The sequence below is a fragment of the Melopsittacus undulatus genome, chromosome 4, assembly GCF_012275295.1.
Source record: "Melopsittacus undulatus isolate bMelUnd1 chromosome 4, bMelUnd1.mat.Z, whole genome shotgun sequence".
Taxonomy (NCBI): Eukaryota; Metazoa; Chordata; class Aves; order Psittaciformes; family Psittaculidae; genus Melopsittacus; species Melopsittacus undulatus.
In genome coordinates, this window is record NC_047530.1 from 24,751,581 (window position 1) to 24,772,296 (window position 20,716).

At 41.9% G+C, this 20,716-nt stretch overlaps 2 protein-coding genes across 16 annotated transcripts in view; both read right to left on the reverse strand.

Annotated features, from left to right (window-relative positions):
* The window catches only part of EVL (Enah/Vasp-like), a 151,361-nt gene extending 149,759 nt beyond the window's left edge, over nucleotides 1–1,602 (reverse strand). The window contains exon 1 of the mRNA XM_034061823.1: nucleotides 1,556–1,602. Coding sequence (XP_033917714.1) covers nucleotides 1,556–1,560 — 5 coding nt within the window. The 5' untranslated portion in view covers nucleotides 1,561–1,602. The remainder of the gene's footprint in view (nucleotides 1–1,555) is intronic.
* Nucleotides 1,603–11,432: 9,830 nt separating this feature from the next.
* The window catches only part of EML1 (EMAP like 1), a 133,904-nt gene continuing 124,620 nt past the window's right edge, over nucleotides 11,433–20,716 (reverse strand). For all 15 annotated transcript variants that reach the window (XM_031049402.2, XM_034062234.1, XM_031049399.2 and 12 more), the window contains 6 exons: nucleotides 20,237–20,325; nucleotides 19,657–19,754; nucleotides 19,452–19,539; nucleotides 19,174–19,269; nucleotides 13,471–13,601; nucleotides 11,433–13,159 (listed from right to left, as the gene is read on the reverse strand). In XM_031049402.2, the coding sequence (XP_030905262.1) occupies nucleotides 13,034–13,159; nucleotides 13,471–13,601; nucleotides 19,174–19,269; nucleotides 19,452–19,539; nucleotides 19,657–19,754; nucleotides 20,237–20,325 (628 nt within the window). In that variant the 3' untranslated portion in view covers nucleotides 11,433–13,033. The remainder of the gene's footprint in view (nucleotides 13,160–13,470; nucleotides 13,602–19,173; nucleotides 19,270–19,451; nucleotides 19,540–19,656; nucleotides 19,755–20,236; nucleotides 20,326–20,716) is intronic.

Consider the following 20,716-nt stretch of genomic DNA (forward strand, 5'->3'; position numbering starts at 1 on the left):
AGCCTGGTGTTAGGTGTCCAACTAGAGAAGCACCCCATCCATCAGCCTCAAAAGTGAGGACATGGGGAAGTCCTGAAGCCCCTCCTGGAGTTAAGCTGCATTTTCCTTCCAAAACGCCTGTAGCTCACACCTTCTCTGAGTGCCCCAGCTCTCCTGGCAGGCATTACTTTGGGTCCCTTACAGTACCCTAATTCACAGCCTGTATTTTTGGGTCTCTCTTTTTGCTGCTACCTCTTTCAACAAAAAGCACAACTACCAACTGCAGAAGTTTATATGGAGCATGGTACCTTCAGTGGGAGAAACTCAAAATTGTTGCAGCCTTCCAATGTATGGTATGTTCTCAGAGGTGAAAGATGTGATATGAGTCAGAAAGTCAGCTTCCTCATGGGCAAGAGCTCTACCAACCTTTCATTGTGGGGCAGACCTCTACCAACTGGGCTGCTAACTGAACGGGAGTGAGCAAGGGAAGCCTTCACAGCCATCTGTTGTGTTTGATGACTTATCTCTGGAGGTCTCTGAGCAGCATCATGATCAAACCAGGGTACACTGATGCAGATATCCCTTCTTGTGTGGAGATCAGAGGGGTCTAGGCCATCAGTCACTATGCGACACTACTGGCTCTTGGGCTTTTGCCCCTCCTGGAGAACATAATTTTAAGCAACTCACGAAAACTAAGGGTAACATAAATGACTAAATAAATCACTGTAGCTCAAAGACTTTGACACACGCCATAGTGTCAGGAGTAACTGTAAATGCAGGCAAGTGCTTTTAGACTTCCACTGTGCATCCTAGGAGCAATGCCAACCTTGCAATTCAGAGATCAGGCACCACGGAAAGGTAACTGGCTTCAAACTGTTATTTCCATTTTTAAGCGGTTTTACTTTACTAAAGGTAATAATTAAGTGGAAATAAGCACTAGTATTAGAAGATGAATCAGAGGCTGGGTTGCTCTGAGATACTGACAGCTCCAGTGAACTCTTGAATAAATGAGGGAAGAGAGAGATTTGGAAGAGTATGAACTAAAACAAATAATGTCTTCCTTCCTTCCTTCTTTCCACAAGGCGCTTCACTGGGTGCAGGAAATCTGTGGGTTGGTTTTGTTGGGGCTTTTTGTTGTTGCTGTTTTGCTTTTCATATTCACAACAAACAAACTGACCTCGGTCAAACTAGGAGCTGGAGCACCCGCTGCCTACCGAGGGAGAGGCTCCGGGAGAGCCGGCACGACCTGTGCTGGATGCTGGGGAGCAGCCTCACCCGCTCTCCCCTCCGGAGCTCCCCGCACAGCCCCAGTGCGGCCCCAGGCTCTCCGCCCGGGATGCGCGGCCGTGCCCCGCAGCGCTCACAGCCCCCTGCAACCGCGCCGGTTATCTGTCACTCGGCTTCAGACACCGGCAGTCCAACGCGCCAGCGATGTCACCACCCACTCGCACTATCCATCCGGTGAAGGACTAGGAAGCGCCGCATTGCCTGACCTCCCCTCCGCCTTCCCCTCGCACAGGAAATCCCCACCCCCGCGGCACCCCCTCCGTGCTCCCGCATCCCCGCCCGCACTCACCTCATCTTCCCGGCGGGGCGCGGCGGCCGCGGCCGGGGGCTGCTGGCGGAGCGCGGGAGGGGGGCGCTCTGGCGGCGGCGCCGCCCCACTCGCAGCGCCGGGCCCCGCGGCACTACCCGGGCAGCGCGGCGGCGGCGGGCGGCCCCTGCGCCGGCCCGGCCATGTTGCCGGCTCCCGCCCGGCTGCTGCGTGTGCTGTGTGCGCGGGTGGGCAGGACAAAGCGCAGCCGCCGCCCGCCCAGCTCCGCTCTGCTCCGCTCCCACGCGCGGCGGGGCCGCGGCACCGCCCCACCCCGCCCCGCGCAGCCTCCGCGGGGGGAGCCCGGCGCGGTGCCCCTCGGGCAGCGCAGGTGAGGCGGGGCGGGCGGCGGGGTCGTACCGAGCGTGGCACCGGTCGGCGGCTCCGGGCAGCTCGGGCGCGGCGGGGGTCGGGGAGCTGACGGTGCCGCGTCCCGACTGGAGCAGGGGCAGCGCCGCCCTGGCACGCCTCTCCTCTGCGACGTGCTATAGGGGTCCTGTGTACCAGCCGGTATTGCGGGGAGATGAGTTTTCTGCCCCTTCACCCTTCCCGCTTGCCCCAGAAGTTTCCTAGCGAGGTCTCTCACTGCTGCCAGCGGAATCCATCCTCCGCATCTGCCTTTTCCCCAACCCCGAGGTGCCCTGAGCTGGCTTTCAGCCCTGCTGCTTCTTCCCTGGGAGCTCTCGTTCCCCACTCCACATCCCAGCCTTCTGCTCTTCTTCCAGTCACCTCCTGCCAGCTCTCTCGTGGAGCCTGTAGTGCACGGTGATCATCTCCACTAGTGGGAACAGCTTCTGTACTGGTCCAGAAACTGAAGCTTCCCCTGCCCCTCTCCACATCTGTTTGCTTCCTCCCATACACCACCCATTAGAAAAAGATGATACTGGAAATGGTCTTGTTTGGGTATCTTCAAGGATCTGGCACAATAAGGGACCAAAAACTGCAGCTGTTTCTCAAGTCTTTCATACGTTGGTCACCATCATTTTATTGGCACTTCTCTAGAGTAAAGGCTCTTCAGACTGACAGCCTGTGGTTTCCTCTCCCACAGATCTCCCCCAGTTCTGCATCATCCAATTTAGACACAAAAACCCACCCCCCAAAAACTCAAACCAGCAGCCGTGTAATCTCATAGCCAGCAGTGGGTTTCCAGGCAGCTAGCAAGTGTGTGCACAGTGTGTTTGGAACAGAAGTGATTTCTGTCGCTCTCCCTCCCTCCATGCATCGGTGCCCCAATTAACACTGCTCCAATCGCTCCCTGAGACTCACCTCCATCCGCTCATGACGTGCAGAGCAAGGAGGCCAAAGCCCCTCTTCCTGTGTGCTGTGGCAGTTTCAGGGAGATGGGCTGTGGGCACCCACGTACTCCTGGAAAGCTGAGCCCAGTCTCGGTAACGTACCCAGGGTGCAAAGCAAGCAGGCAATGGGACCATGCTTGGAGGTGATGTGGCACAGGGCAGCCTGTGCATGGGGTACAGAGCAAAACTGTGGGGCCATTTTTAATACAAATACTTTGTGTTTTTTTTCTGTTTCTCTGAAAAGTTGAGGTTTCCAAATATTCAAACCAATACAACACTTGTTTTTACTGTAATAGCAGCCTATGCCTCTAGAATAAATGTAAAAATAAAGCCCGTGGGTTTGATGCCCTGGAGACCTATTTCACTACTGGCTTGTCAGGTCTTGCTGCTGCCTATGGCAGCTCCATTCTGAATAAAAATATACTACAACAATAACAACAATAATATGACAGCAACAAAACCCATGGTAGCGATAATGTGTATGCCTTTTATTCAAGGCCATGCTTGTTTCATGGTAGCTAATGCAAATCTGATAACTGCTGTTTTCAATGACCAGTAAGATAGTTAAAATAACTGAGGACAGAGTTACTGAAGGGCCAGGGGGATGGAGCCCCCACCCCGTTCTGTACCTCACTAGCAGAGTCCCCTGGCAGGTCAGGGCCACCCTCTTCCCAAGTCACCCCACCAATGAATCCAAGCTCCCTTCAGACAGAGGTCTCTCCTACCGAAGCAGCTCCCCCTGTTACTAAGGGGTCTCTTCATTTGTTTGAAACTAAAGCTTATAGTCCTAAATTTCCTAGAAGGCACACTAGGTGTTGTTTGTATAAAGAAATAACTGTGTCAGACCACAGATCTGATATGCAGCATCTCCAGAGTGACAGTGGCTTGGAGAATCTCACCCACATAATTTGTGATGGGGCTGCTGAAGGTAACAAGCTTACAAAGAAATAATGAGCAAAAATAAAACCTATTTTCTCATTACTATCATCTGACTAATCCTTTAGAGTGTGGGTCACTGACCAGCACATGCAACATATGGGAGACAGCATAAGGCAAGGGAGATGCTTGTTAAACAGAAAGTTTCATGGTAATTGCACTAGAATTTAAAACACAATTAAAAGAGCAAACCCATATGTGAGTTCACTGATAATGTGGGGTTTTTTAAATGTAACGTCTTTCAGCAAGGTTTATAACAGGCACAAATCAAATAGGCAACAAAAGATACTGTGGTTATGATATAAAACTAGAGTGAGCAAAAATGTCTTCTGCAAAGACTTTATCTGAGTGTGCAGGCTGCACGGCAGAAAGGGGCATCTGATGCTGCAGAGACATTCGTGAGTCTTTACAAAGAACTAGACTAAACCCACTGCACGCCCCGGTGCTGACGCATCCAGCTGCCCACAGGGGACTGCAAACATCCGGGCAGCGCACCATCACTTGCAGCTCCATACCTGCATTGCCTCCTGAGAAGAGGTGCAGTCCTTAGGCAAGTTGCAACACCTCACTGGCTATAAACTTGTGCAATGTCTGCCCTTGCAGAGGCCTGGGAGGCTTAATTGCCCATGAGGTGGTTTGAGAACTGACGCAGAAATGCAGAATGTGTAAGGTTACTGGCCAGTTACACTGTCCTCTTTGTTTATTCTTACATAAAGAAGCTAGAGAGAAAAGAGAAGAAAATTTATGTAGTCACACATGTTAATCTTGCTGGCCACTAACGGCATAGAAATAGGTGAGCAGTGTCAAAAATCTCTGCAGTATCAGAATCCACAAGGCTTTTTCATACATGTTCATGGGTTCAAGTGCCCACCAGATCACTGCATTGATAGAAATTCATGACTGAACCGTATAATTGTTTTGCTGGGACACATCTTACACCGTATTGCTATAAGAACTGTAAGACTTCCAAGAGACTTTAAGCTGTTAATTTGTATGAACAAATATATAACCCCAGAGACAGTCCTGCCGATTTACCTGCTCTTTGCCCAGGGTGAACTGCTGACCCAGCAGGGTGTATCTCCATCCTGCTGGCCTCATTGGCCTTCCTGCTTCCCCTCACACCCCTAATTGGGAATCCTCCTGCAGAGCTAACAAAGACCTGCACAAGCAAACTGCTGTCCCTGGGGTGTGTCTTTCCTGGCTGAGACCTCCTGCCTGGCAAACCCTGATGGATTTTTCCCCTCAGGGTCCTGCTGCAGCAACTGCCTGTTGCCACTTCAGAGATTTCATGTTAAGAGAAGGAGGAGGAGGAGGACACCCTCCTTAAACAGTCACACTGCCTGGGGCAACATCCTCTGTAAATATCCTCATATCAGCAGCTCAGGGTCATCCAGCTGTTCTCAGTGAGTCAATGCCATGTGCAGAGCTACATGCCCTTGCTGCAGAAGTCTTGTAGGGATTTTTTTTCCCACTGAATTTGCCCAGCTCAGAGATTTCTCTTGAAACTACCAAGCTTTCCTGTGGGCCACACTATTTTCCACAATAACCTGGTTTACATGGTTTCGGGTTTTTTTGGAAAGCTTTTCCTAAGCCTGGAGGATTTAGCCTTGTGGAAGTCACCCTTGAGAGGAATTCATTATACGAATTCATTATACCATGTCCAGCAATACACATATATATCTATTTCTAAACAATTGTTCCTCAGACAGCAACATGACTTACAGCTTTACCAAAGCTCAAGTTTGGTTTCAGCTGCACACTATCATGGGCATCTCACTGGGGCAGAGAGAATACACTCAACAAATTCAGGCACAAAGTGTGATTCAGTGATGCCCGAAACTCAGAGGCATTCAGTTTGGTTTCCACCTATCACCATGCCTGTGTGCTTGGCCACTTAAACATTCCCTGTGATCTTCAGGATCATCTGGCAAAGGTCTGAGTTCCACCTCTGATCTGTCATGGGAGACCAAAGGGCAGCCCTTGTGAGGCCCTGGCAGCAAGAGAGCACACATCACCCACTGCTGCACAGGCAGCCAGTGTGGCACATGCTGCAGGGAAAGCTGCAACCAGAGTCCCCAAAACCTGGATTTCTTTAGCAATGCTTCATCCAGTCTTGGGGTGAGGAGGAAAGAGCAAGAAGAGGCTAGAACAAAGTGGTAGAAGAGTCTGGCAGGAGCTAAATGGAGTAAGAGAACTGAGACTGAGAAAAATGAGGGTAATACAGAGGTTTGAGATCTTGTGACAACAAAGGAAGAGAACAGGAAATTAGATGAAAAGGGCTAAATCATTTTAATGAATGAATAAAGAGGGGAAAAAAAGAAGGTGGAGTGGAATAGGAAAGAGCAGAGAATAAGTAGGAAAAAATACATTTTTTAATATACTTTAATTCTACATTTTATTATATTCCTCAAGTGAAGATGGGAACCAGCAAAAGGAAGGATCCAAACTGTGCTCCCAGGATGGTGTGTGGGATAGTCAGTACCTTCTCTTGGAAAGGGAGGAGCCCACTGGCACTTCTATTTTTCCTATTTTGCCTCAGGAGACCAGGGTTTACAATCACTAGGAAGGCCAAAGCAGGAAGCTGCAGCTGGGTAGAGCTCTGCTTTGCAGGCAGGCCCTAGGGACCTAGCACGGCCTTATCTGTTCAAGGCCATCAGTGATTTTTCCTTAGCAAAAGCAGCAGTATTCTCACCCAAAACTAATCATAAAGATCCCCGCACAGAGGCAATGGTGTGCTCCTGAAGTCAGAAGTAGTTGGGTTGCTCCAGGCTGCCTAACTGCGTGTGGCCAGATTTTCTGCTGAACAGGAGCTGTGCATACGGGAAATGCCAGAGGGCTTTTCACTTAAACTGAGCCTCCTGTCAGCTTGCTCTCCAACTGTTGGAGCCACAGACACAGACTCTCAGAGCTCAGCTTCTGTTCTTTTTTAGGTGCTGTAAGGAGGCCAAAACACTTGAACCTCTGCTGTAATAATCTCCCCTCTGGTTATACACTGATGTCACGAATCCGGAATTATTATGTCAATGAAAGCTGCTGAAAAGGAGAAGCTGGGCAGGAAGGAAGGAGCCCTAAAATGTTAACATTTATCTTAATGAGAAACTGAATTCAGAACGAACAGCCAAGGCAACTGATTTTGTAGAGGGAAGCATTCTCTTCAGGCTGCCTCAAGCAGACAGTTCCCTCTTCAGCACGCCTCTGCAGTGCAAGGGCAATGCAAGGCAACGGCAAATTACAATAATCTTATGTGGCTGCAGAACTCATCCAGCCTTTTTAATTTTTGCTTTCTAACCATAATGACTGAACAGCCTGAAGGAGATTTCTTTAGCCTGCAATCTGGAATCTGTAGGAAACGTAGCTCACATAGCACTGATAGCCAGAATCCACAGAGCAGCTGAATTTGCTTCCCTCTGGCTACATGTTTATTTTAGGCAATTCGATGGGTCAAATTTTAAAAAGTTCATCTCTTAGAAGCTCCTACTAAAAGCCTGTTCACTTGCACAGAGACCCAGAAAACAGGTTTCTGCTCTCATGATTATAACCTCAGCACCTCAGACTAGACCCAAAGAAGCAGCTTTTAAGGTACAGTTATGTCCACTACAAGCAAATGGAAATGTCTGCTTTAATTTAATATAGTTTGAACATAGCCAAAGGTGGTAAAACCAAGCCCATGCTGAGCTGGGACTGTAAAGCTGGTGGGGAGGAACCACTTTTCGTGGAGTCCAAGATCTCAAGCTTTCATAACACAGATGAAACACAGGAAGCGCCTACAGAATCTGGTGACACTCACAGCATAGCGAATCTATCAAAAGAGGCATCTTCTTACAGTTCCACGCGTGATAGGAGAGACCAAGGGAACCCACAATGCTGCAAAACGCCTTGGCTGACAAAGGTTTCCCAAGTGGCTTTCACAGATGAGCCCATTGATGTCACCACTGACACAAATTAGGTCTACCAGACAGTATGAGATGGCAGCTTTGGTTGAGCTGTCTCCAATGTCTCCATGTAAATTATCATATAGTCTTCTACAATTATTTAATGAATTCAGGGAGCAAAGTTGTGCCATTAAGAAAAATGAAATTACCACAGAACTGCATGACTAAGGAGAAACATCAATCTCTCCCAGCAAGAGTATGAACTGCCAATGTACTCACTCATCCAGCAGCCTCCGTTGAGGAGCAGACAGATCTGGGTGCAATTCTGTCCTTCCTCTCAGGAGTCGGTTCCTCATCTCCCATCTTCTGGGCTAGGAGATGCTCTGCCTTCAGGCAAGTCCTCTGAAGGAAAGCCTGTGGCAGTCAGAGCAGCACAGCCGTGATCAGACCGCTCCAGCATGTCTCTGAATCCCAGCCAGCAATGGAAGAGAAAGATTTCTGTTTAGGCTTCTCCTAAGTCTGTTCTTTTTACTAGTAATTAAAGTGACATTTTCTCTGCCATCTGTAGGATTTCTGAGGATGCAATCAAGTAATCTATCAGCAGCCCTAGTTCCAGGGATGGAGAAAACACAGCAAAAAGACCACCTGCTTCTCTGAACAGAACCTGTAGAGATGAAAAATGCCAACCCTTGCAAAAAAGGCTCCATTTGCCCTTGGACATTCTTGCCACATGAATAACTTTGAAGGGAAGCAATATCCTCTAATCTTAGTTCTTTAGAAGAATAAATTTGATCCGAACATTTCACATAGGAAACATGACCTTGTACTAATTAGAAGAGTAAAAAATCCATTTTAACAAAACTGATTTGCTCTGTGAGATGATTTTTTTAATAATTTGAAATGGTGTGTTTTGGGGCTTTTTTAATTCAATAGCATTGAAAAACTACTTCCTCTTACATTTATCTTATTGCTCCACTGCTATTTTTTTACTTTATTTTTTTTTAATACTGTGACACCTTTCTGTAGAGCTCATCTGCTGGAAATTAGAATCACAGAATCATAGAATCATGGTTAAGGTTGGAAAGGACCTTAAGATCATCAAGTTCCAACCCCCCTGCCATGGCCAGGGACACCTCACACTAAACCATGTCACCCAAGGCTCTGTCCAACCTGGCCTTGAACACTGCCAGGGATGGAGCATTCACAACTTCCAGTGCCTCACCACCCTCAAAGTGAAGTACCTCTTCCTTATATTTAACCTGAAATTCCCATTTAAGTTTGAACTAACTCTTGTCAGGTTTCAACAACCTGTCAAAACCAAGCACTACCAGAAGTATCGCTGTAATAAGAGTCAATAATCAAAGATAGTAATTCAAATGGTACATATAGAATTGTGTTGAAAAAGTTTTGATATAATACAAATATGTGTCCTTTAGGACATAAATACATGGAAACAAGCAGAAGTAAACAAAATCACGAAAAGCCTCTATTTGAAAATGGATGATGATACTAAAAAGCAGATTGATTCTGTATTTATCGTATAAGCATATAGAAGATAGCAGAAAAAGTCTTTTGAAAACATATGTACCGTTTTCTGTATAATTTAAGACTTGGATACTATCAACTTCAGTAGCTAATCACTTTGAGTATCCTGATGCAGATGGGTTACCTTAATATATATGCTCATTATTTTGGAAAAGCATTGACAGTTGTACTGTTGCAGTGAGTGTAAGATCACAAAATCCCATTGCTAAACTCCCTAATGCAACAGAGAAAAAAAACCCCTACCCTAAAAATATTTCCAAATCTAAGATTGTGTGTCCTGGGCTCCGCTGTAACCATTATTTTTTTTTTCCTTCCTAGTAGTTGGTGCACTGCTGTGCTTTGGCTTCAGTCTGAGAACAATGCTGATAACACACTGATGTTTTAGCGCTTACTCCGATCAAGGACTTTTCAGCCTCTCCTGCTCTGCAAGTAAGGAGCAGCACAAGAAGCTGGGAGGATGCAGAGACAGGACACCTGACACAAACTAGCCAAAGGGGGTATTCCATACCACAGCACATCATGCCCTATATATAAACTGGGGAGAGTTACCCAGAAGGGACTGACCGCTGCTCGAGTCAGGCTGGGTATTAGCCAGTGGGTGGTGAGCAATTGTATTGCGTAGCACTGCTGTTTATTGTTATTTTTCCTTTTCCCTTTTGGTTTTCAGTACACAAGAAACACGAAGAGATGAATCTCTGAGCAATGCTACACCTGCTGCAGCCAAGATCAAGAGAGGGAAGGAGCAGACACAGACTTGAGAACCAGCCTTACACTCCATGGAAGGTCAGGAAAAGACAATTGCTACAGAGCAAACATCAGGTGAAAGAGTCCCAGGTGCTGCTAAGGGGATGAAATATGCCAAGTTCAGGAATAACTCTTTCTTCCCCACACCATTCCAACCCCCCTCCACTATTTTTTTTCTCTTTTAAAGTATAAAAGAGAACACTCCCAAGAAAACAAAGAAACCCAAGAGCCAAGGAACAAGGGTGGAAGTAGGTAGAGCTGAAGTTCATATACAACAATGGCAAAATTGTGTAGTATTTCCTGGATAAAGACAGAAGAATCACTTTAACAGTCATCAAACGGATATTTGGCTCAAGATGTTACCCACCATGTGCCAATTCAGTTAATACGTTTATCAGGTCTTCATAGAGGAACAAAGACAGATTTAATGGCAGAAGTTAGAAACGCAGGAGCAGCAGAGGCACGGATGGGATGGGATTGTTGAAAATCCCTTTTGATCATTGGCACTAGGGATGAACATGCTGGATTTCTCATCTTTTTCTTGTAAGGGATAACAGCTTAAAATGAAGAAAAGGATCACAAATACATTATCACATCCCAAGAGCAGCGCCATGGGAGAAGGATGAAAAGGAAATGACCCAATCCAATTTACAGCTTCTGTTTTCTCTGTTGCAAGTAATGACAAATCACCTACAGTTCTGAAAGCAGAAAACCTGAAAGCACCCCATCTGCAAAAGCAAAACAAAACAAATAATAAACAGAAAGTACTGTGGCATAATCTATAAAGTATCCAGACAAGATGAGAACCTGTCACTTGCATATTAAAACCTCTTGGGACTGGATTAACCCTACAAATGGTAGGGAAATTATGCCTTAGTTTCACACACTTCATACAGAGAGAGACTGACATCGCAGTCAGAAGTTGTGCCAGTGCTCTTCTTTTATTTTCCTTTTTCACCTTGCTCCTTCCTCTGTAGAAGCTCAATATGTGCACTGATACAGCTGCACAGCTAAATCAGATACAGAAACTGAGCACAAGGAGGATTTTCTCTGTTGCTGTACTTGTTTGCTTGCTTGGCCCTCTTTTTTATTTCCCCTGAAGTGATTTTAACCTGGGTCCATCTCCCAGCTGGGTTCTCCCTATGGTCACAACTCTTGTGCTGCATCTGGGTGCAAGGTCTCTTTCTTCAGTGACACTGATAGATAATGTCATGTTAAAGTGTCCCTAAAACCCTGGCTTTCAAAAGTCTTGCCTGAGGACAAGTTCCTAACACAGGAGCTGTTCCCATGAGCATAACCCTGTGCACTGCAGTGACACCCCTCCACCAGCCGAGCGCTCAGAAATAACTGATGTGTACTAGAGGCAGAACCAAGGCAGGCTGCAGGTGAAAGCATGCAGCCTGTCCTTCCCTGCTGTGGAGTTTCAGTCTCTAAGGTGTACATTAAGAATCACATTCCAGCATCATGTTCACTCTTTATGTACCCCAAAAATCTAGATTTTATTCCCCAAATATTTTCAAATACAGCTCTAATAGAGAATTTACAAGTGTGAGTCATTAAGTAAAGCTTTCTCTTCTATAAGTATTTCATGTTGAAACAAAGATATTTCCCTAAACAGGAAGAATGCATTGAAAATACACTTTAATACATGTTTATTGGTGTCCTGCACTTTCAGTGTAGGAGGTTGGAGATGCAATAAAAAAAAAATTCAGAATTTATTGATTCCATTTTGCTTAAATCACTCTAAACAACCAGTGCTTTAGAGTTCAGAGAATTAACATTTACTGTCCATTACAAGCAAAATTTTAATATCACCTTTTCTGAGAGCACTTAAAACTCTTCTTTTAAATTCTTCAGATACATTCCTCAAAGTAAACAATACATTTCAATCTGTGTCACAATCAACATTGATAAGGCCTTCTTAACCATTTTATGCCACCTCCACTATTACTTCATTGCAAAACACAATCTTATTTTGTACTATAAATATCCATCCATGCACAAAACACAGGGGCCAGAAGTTACACATTAACATCTCATGTAGGCTTCCAAGACTTCTTTTACCCTCTGCAGGTTTATGGTACACTTTAAAAGATATCTTTAGACTTGGTCTACTTGGTCTTAAAATACAAATATACAATATCCATAAGCATAAAAAAGTAAAGCTAGATTGCCTTACCATTTGTTATGAACTGCTAAAATCTTATACATGTACAATATAGCATCATGCGGATTAATATACATATTAGTTAAATACAGCAACCAATAATGGGGATGTGGCCAAGCTTCTTTGTTTTGTTTTCAAAAAGAAAATGTTCATGTACAAGTAAAAATACTTTTAATTTAAACTCATACGGAATACCTGAACCACATAGACATCTGTAAACCCTGCTGAGCTATTCAGGTCAAACTGGGGTATAACCTGCTGATTCACTTAAAAGGGAACACAGCTCCTCACAGGTGATTCCCAAGGTGTGCTGTTCCCAAGAGAATGCAAACTTACCAGCATTCACATTTTCAGGTCTAGAACACTAGTTTTTGCATCTTACATCTCGGTTTATACTTCCTGCATCTACCCTTCATCCTCCATCAGGAACTATTCAGTACCTTGACACTGTAATAGATTTTTCTAAATAAGTAGATATACAGTACAAAGTGTAGATAGTGAAACAAATAAGCACATATATACAGTCTTTGAAAGGCATTTTTTGTGACCATTTTATCAGTGTTTATAGAAAACATTTAAGATAGTCACATTCTGCTGATACCACTGTATTGCAAACTGTCAAGCCACATTTCTTATATTAAACTTGTACTGTACTGTGTATTGTACAACAGAAAACAATCATTCTTAAGGTGTGACACAATGAAAAAAAATATAAATCACTAGACTGAGTAAGATAACCAGCGCAGGGCTTCATTTTCCTGAGGTTTGTAAGAATTTTTTAAACAAAAATCACAGTGACCAGGCTAAACTGCAAACATACTGTTCAGTTTTAAATATACAGTTTATACATAAGTTCTGTGCATGGTCGACTCAACTGTGTATGTTCACACTGATGTTTCCTTTAAATGACTCGCCACTGCATAATACTTGTATCTTTTCCGCCTGTGGAGATGAGATGGGTGTCTTCACAGAGAAAATCTACATTAGTTACATGACTACTATGTCCACCGTACACATGGCTTGGAGCCTAAAAAACACCACAGTAGTGAGAAGATAAGCTCTCATAAAAACATATCATTATAACAATCATACAACAGTGAAACCAAGGCATCACATCCATTCCCTTAAAGTATTTTGATGTTAAGTTAAACTTTAAAATTAATTGTAGTCTCAATTAACCCTAGAGTAAATCCCTCAGGCATAAACATATTCGCATTCTTTTGTTTGGGGAGGTGGCTTGTATATCCATTTGTTGTTTGGGGTTTTGTTGCCCATAGGAAAACAACACTTAATGCAATTCTGCAAATTACAAGAGTAAATTTTTTGGAAACACCTTACCCTAAATTGTGAACATGGATATGAGAAGAGATGTACTTTGCCAAAATCGTCCCCTGTCGATAGCAGTTTTCTCCCATGTGATCGACAGACAGCATTGATATCTGTTCCATCTGAACCTTCAGGCCATACACCTGAAACACAGAGGGACTAATTAAAGGTTTTCATAAAGGAAATGAAAGTGACAGCTTAAGTCTTTGTTAAAATATTAATAAAGGATTACTTGTTGTTTGTTTTTTTTTAAAAACAAGAAATGATAAACGATAAATATAACTGCTGCTGAGCCACTATGCATACTTCCATACCAGCAAAGACCAGATACTAATAGGAAATCAAGCACATAAACAAATACTATATTTCCCCTAGTCAAAGTGCTTTTTACTCTGAAAAAAAAGAATTCTACTGAATTATGGCCATGTGTCTGAGCCCAAAAGAATTTTCATATGTTTATGTAGAAAAATAAGTTACTGCTTTTATTTTCCTTTCTGTTTATGTATAAGCTAGCATACTTTAGACTCCTGTAGTCTGAAAAACTACCTATATATGATTCAACACACTTTTCATATTACTAAAATTTAAAATTTATGAAACAAGAATTTATATGGTTTACAATGTTCTTAATAATTAAGAGATTCCTCAAAAAGAAACTGAACCTACTATAAAATTTTAAAATGCTTTTTGTTTTTCTGTAATTCTTATACTTCCTCAAATACTCTACTTGCTGTTCTTGCACAGTGGTGTTCTAAAATTAAACTGTAAGCTCATCAATGCAAGGACCCAATCTATGCACCACATCTTTAAAGCCTCTGAATACCTGTCTGTAATAAACTGGAATTGTAATAAAATCCAACCAGTTACTGCAGTTTCATTTTATGTACGCAGTACCGTGGTGGTTTGCTTTTTTAAAATCATTTTTGTAATTCAGATTTTATTTAATACCTACTCAACATAATTGACACCTAACTTTCAGAGACAACTGACATAATCAGTTATAATGTGTGTTCTTCCATTATGGTTTGGCAAAAAAACTGCTTTTCTTAACATTACTATTTCCAGTAACAGTCCCTATGTTACACATTTTCTGCAGTGTCCCCCTGAAGTCCCACCACTTGACTGCATACTCTTTGTTGTTATTACAGCTCAGGGTGACTGAGTTGCTACTCCTCCTGCTTGCCCTCCCATCTCCTGGAAGGATGCGTAAGCCTGTGGGCAAGGCAGGCACGTTCCAGCTTCTCCTTCTTTGGGCCAGTCATAACACCAAGCAGGCATTTGCCCTGCACTGTGGAAAGAGCTTGCCTTCAACCCATGTGGGATTCTGCCCAAATACAGTCTTTGTATCATTGCACTATATCATTGTATTCAAAAGCACCAAGGAAGTGATTCCATGCCTTTATAAGGAATTACAGTTTGTAGTAAATAAAATGAAACACAAAGTACTGATTTGTGGACTGCCCATAACTCTCCTGATATGTGTGGAATTGCCTCTTTGCTAGAGCAGGGACAGTAGAAAAGAGGCTTACAGGAAGGTGCAAAGAAGAAACATGGTAATGGTTACTTGCAAAGTTATGAACACATAGAATGAAGAGATAGAGAAAAACTGTTTTAAATAACTGCTTTGACATAATGGAAGCTGTATGAACATCAGATGCTCACTGAAAAGAGACAGGAGTCTTCTCAACAAGTCACTGTGACAAGCTGGACATAAAGGAAATGTTTTAAGATATAAAACTGCCATTTTGAAATGGGGAAGGGATGCAAAATTTATTCTAGTGCCTCACAGTCAGGTTTGTTTAATATGTAAAGTGAATCCCCTTTGCTGAAAAATCAACTCAATTTTTTCCCCATTCTCTGCAGACATGGAAAGAAAAGAATTTCATTTCTTACATTTGAATCTGATGCTATGTTTTTCTTCTCCTCCTCATCTCTAAAATGCATTTATTACATCCTTTTTCCCAGAACAGTATTTAGATGGATAATTATTCAGCACATTATCTGTTGGTGCAATGTGTAAAAAACAGAAGCAGCTATTCCAGCTGCAACTGGAGCAGATACTGATAAATGGATGATTACTTCACATTTTGCATGGTATCTTTTTCATTACACATTCCACTAATGCATTCACCTCTCCTACAGCAGCATAATGCTATTGACTCTTGTTCAGTTTGCAAAAGTAATCTGATCTTTCTGTGCAGATCTCCTCTCTCACCTTCTCTCCTCCCTTCTGTATTTGTGCAACTGGATTCTGCTGTTCAAGTGAATAACCTCTTATTTGCCTCGAATTGCCTCTTTTTTTCATATCAGTCATCTATTTCTCAAGACAATTTGCTAATCCTTCAGCTTCACAACACCTACAAATTATATACACTGTAATTATATACATGCCAGTAATAAATATATTCAAACAAATATAATATGAAATGTTCATGCTTCTAGTTGATTTTGAATGCAACCAGTCTGAGCTCTGCTTTGCTTGCAGTGTTGTCTGGCTTTGCACAGCATCTTACATTTCTTCTGTTCCTGTCCTTCATCCTCAAATATCCATTTTTCCAAAATGGGGCATGTGATATGAACTGATTCCTTACTTGTACATCCAGCAGCACATGGCTCTTGCAAAGGCATACAGATCAGTAAGTGTCTTAATGTCTTTAGTCCTTCACATTCACATGTGTTTGTATCACTAAAATATCCTCCCTTAAAGACACTTTGTTACATGCTGTTGACTTTCAGTTGAATTGTCTCTATAAACATTTTCAGGCTGACTAATCAGTTCCCATGCTTGAAGACAGGTGCCCAGCAGATCAATCAATATTTTTTCCCCTCTCCATTGGTTATGTTGATCTGCTAGTGCTACAGATATTAGTTGTGATTTTTAGGTGGTTCTGCTAGAGTGACAAAACACCCCTCGTTTCAGTCAGCCAGCAGCTACTGAAAAATCAACATAATAGAAGCCTCATATCCTTGATGATGTCATTACTTCTTCTGTAAAAAAGTGGGGCAATACTGACAAGCATTTGAAGTGGTCATACTAGCTGCTCTGAGGCCACAAAGTACTGAATAGTAGAGTGATTTCCAACATTACTGGACTGGTTTCCAATTTATAATTTATAAGCTTCTTCCATTTATTATTCTAGTCACTAACTCTGCACTTTATCCTTTCCACATGAGCTCTGAAGGTAAATATATGATTCCACAGGTATTGCATTCATTCTTCTCCATTTTTCCAGTACTCAGACTGTTCTCTGCAAAATAAGTACTAATGGTCTTGAGATTATGCTAACCAGTTGTTTTGACAGATAGAACAAGGTTCCTCACACTCAGATAAAACTTTCCAATGTACTCCTTCCCTACTGAAAGCATAGGTCTTATCCTTTCATTACTGGCACTAACTGGGTTAGCATCAGACTGCAGTAAGTCTTTGAACAAAGACATTAAAAAAAGAGAGAGAAGTGTTAGGTTATTTAACACTTTAGCCTTAGCAGTGTCTTCTCTCTGTCTACATAACAGACCAATACTGTCACTGTCCCTTCTGTTATTTCTGTGCTTGATGCGTTTGCATTTATGTTTTAGCTTTGATTATGTGTCTCCTTGGTCCTCCAACAGATTCTACTTTCTGCATTCCTCTTCCTTTTAGGAAAAGGCAACAGCAGTTTAACCAAATTTGTGTCTTGTTGTCACTCCTATCTTTCCTCTGGGCTAGCAGTTTGTGCGCTTCATACCATCTAAGGAACTACCATATATTGCCTTTCCTCCAGCTTCAGATCTTCCCTAACAGGGCTTTTGATTTCTGCAGTTTGCCTCCCTCAAGTCCATTATTTCCATTTAGTTGCTCTTTTTGCTTTCTGTACTAAGGATCACACCTCCCTATTTCCACAGTCATTCCTACACATGATGCATTCACTTTTGCAGCAAATTCTTTCCAACTCCATGGAGTCAAATTTGGAAGAAACTCTCCTTTAAGTGCTTATCTATTTCCTGTATCGGAAGAATTTTGAGAACTTGCTGGTTAGTCACCATAGTGGAATTTTTTTTTTCCCAAAAGAGACTGAAATAGTTAAAATCTCACATCCTTCACAATTCCTTTTTGACTGATTCTGCTAGCTATTAAAAAAAATCTCCCTTCATTTGATTGCTCTGGAAGGATGGACAACAGTATAACCCTGACACCATTTCATGTATGATCATTATGCATTATCTTCGCAACTTCCCAGTCTGAACCTAAGTATATAGCTATGAATCCTCAGTATATATGGTGCTATATTTTCTTCTTGTGCATTGTATACCCTTTCTAAGTTATATCCTATTACTTTAAAATTCCCTTCTTTTGATGAACATCCTCACAATCTCTATGGAATAACTAAAATAATAACTGTGATAAGTATGAAAACTTGGCAGTTACTTTTACTTATCCTTGTTGCTTTAGCTTACAATGAACCAGTTCAGCATGGAGGACTGAAAGTATAACAATGTATATGCAGTATCCACAAGTTCCCCATTGGCCCAGGAGATCATTTTGTTCCACACTCTGCCTCCAAAAGCTGAGGGAAAAAACCCCTCTCAGGTATGACACTCCTCTCCTATGACTCTCTATGCACCAAAAGCAGCCCTGTATTCTACCACCACATTTTGCATGAATCCAAATTTTAAAGCGAGGAATACTCACTTAAAGTAGTATGTCAGAATATCTGAGCCTGTAACGCTAAATGCAAAGACTTTGTAGATCTGTAACTGTGTCTCACATATACTCAAACCCCAGGAATATCTTAATATTTCTACTACAAGGGCCTTCATCCCTCATATGAGGAGCACACTATGTCAACATGCAGCCAAGTCTTTTGGGATTTCCTCCTGTTACTAAATCTGCATGTTGTGGTGATACGCAAGCACTGCTTGTCAGTTAAATTATATAAAATTTGAATGTGACTTCCCAGCATATTGCTACTGCCATCCCATATTTAGGCGCTTAAAACACCCTTTCTGGCTGCCTGCAAAATCATCACTGAATCTGTTTTAGTTGAAACATGAGTGAAAATCTTCCATGTTTACTGCTTGTACAAAACCACACTCTCCTCTGAACTCTACCACTCTTTCCTATTTTATCTTGAGGACTTAAGAACGGCAGCTTCTCATACTCAGATTTTGTAACGATCTGTCTAATCTGCATGCATAGCATAATGATGCTTTGTGCTCTGCACACCAAGTCCTATGGAAACAAACTGTCCTGATTTTGTTACATTTTTCTTGTTTCTTCTTGCATTCCTTTCACCTAAATGCTATACAGTGTATCAAAATACATTGTAAGTACTTCATAACAGAGACTTGTCAGCCATTTTGTGTTTGCACAGTACCTAGGGCAAGCAAAACTGGCTCTGGCAGGGAGATTTGTTGCAGCAGCTGCCTAAGTAATTCCGTAGAACCGGTACTTTGAATAAAAATTATGAGAAATAACTAGCGTGACAGAAAGGGCAGTGTGTGATTTCTTCCTTGTCTCCTATGTTGGCTGTAATTTAATATTTTCACTTGAAGCTAGAAACATTATTAAATGAGAGTCTTTCTGAATTGAAATAAAAGGACAGATTGTAATAAAAATGGCATAACAGAAGTTCTGTATTTTTTCCTGAAATATTAATAGTTATGTTTCATAAGAAAGAGTTGGCAATCCAAGGGTTTGTTAATAACAAGAATGGTAAGAGCTTGCAATATACTTACCAAAAACATGGAATCCTAAAGTGCAGGTGTAAGTGGCCCATTCTATATCTCTAGTTGTTTCAACACTCACTACTTGTTTACAAGCAGAGGGGATCCCTACAAAAGAAAAAAACCCCAACAACCAGATGATAACATCTTGAATTCTCAAATTGTATAGATTTTTTACTGCACCAGATGAATTAAAACTTATGGTCAGTTGTATGGTCTCCTTTAAATTTTAAATCTGCATTAGACTGCCCTAACTTTGCACAAAAGGACTAAATATAATTCTTACTCACAGTATAAGATTTCATAGTCTCCTGAATTAGACACAAGATATTGGGAATTAACAGACCAATCCAGATGAGTAATGAAGCTGGAATGACCCTACAAAGAGAAAAACACTGTATTAACTGCACTATCTATAAATGTGACAGTATTAACACAGTGCTACAAAACATGCTTAAGTTACTAATATTGAAATAGGAGAAAAAGGTTAATTACCGAACATTTGCCAATTCTTGTGTACTTTCTTCCATTTTCACTTACACCATATATATAAATACAGTTGTCATGGGAACCTATCGCCAAGAAGTTTCCATCTATAAACACAAAAGTGAACTGTAATTATTTCTGTAAGAAATAACTTAGGAGAAGTTAGTGTGTCATAGGCAAGAAGAATTGCTCTATTTTTTATTTCTCAGATGAATATCGATGCATATTTCAAGTTTACAAAACAGCAAGTTTATGCAGGAAACTACTCTTGAAACCACATGAACTTCCGGAAGCAGCCATAGTCCATTTAGGACTAACCTGATTGCAATAACCTGTGCAGTTAAGTTATATTTGGGTTTTTTCTTTCCAGTGAAACCATATTGAACATGTGTGGGAGTGAGGAAGGAAAAGAAAACTAGAGCTTAAGACACCACCCATTCAGTGTTGCCAGTGTTTCATGGCATAGTTATTTTCAACTTCAGTATGACAAGTGGGGAATTATTTTAAAACAAACCAAACCCAAATTTAATAAAAAAAAATAAAATCAACACCTTTTTTTTTTTTACCCAGTAAATAAATGCTCTCAAACCTGGTGAGTAACGCATTACAGACAGCTGTTCATTTCCATCTGTGTGTACAGTGACCAAGTCTTTTGTTTCTGTGTCGAACACAAACCACCTGTTGTAAATACAGAAAGAGGCCAATAAATCATTCCATAAGGCATTTCAGTCTAGCGTAATCTTGACCAACTTTTCTTCTGTCAAAATAGCATAAGTTTTACACCAAAAAAAGAAAACCAGCAACTGCTACTTTGGTTTGTTTTTACTTTAAGACAAAGATAGTTTCTTTCCCATGTTTTTTAATCAGAAAAACAATCATTGACCTTGATAAAATCTTCAGATTTTAGTCTGTTTTACTATGTCATGTATTAGAATAAAGTAAGCATTACATATAATGACCTCCTTCAATGCCCTTCCTCTATGCTATGCTGATGTTTAAATTGATGCCTACATTAAATCCTAGGACAAAGGAAAACACAAGCAAGAATCAGGACCACTCTCTTTCTTTT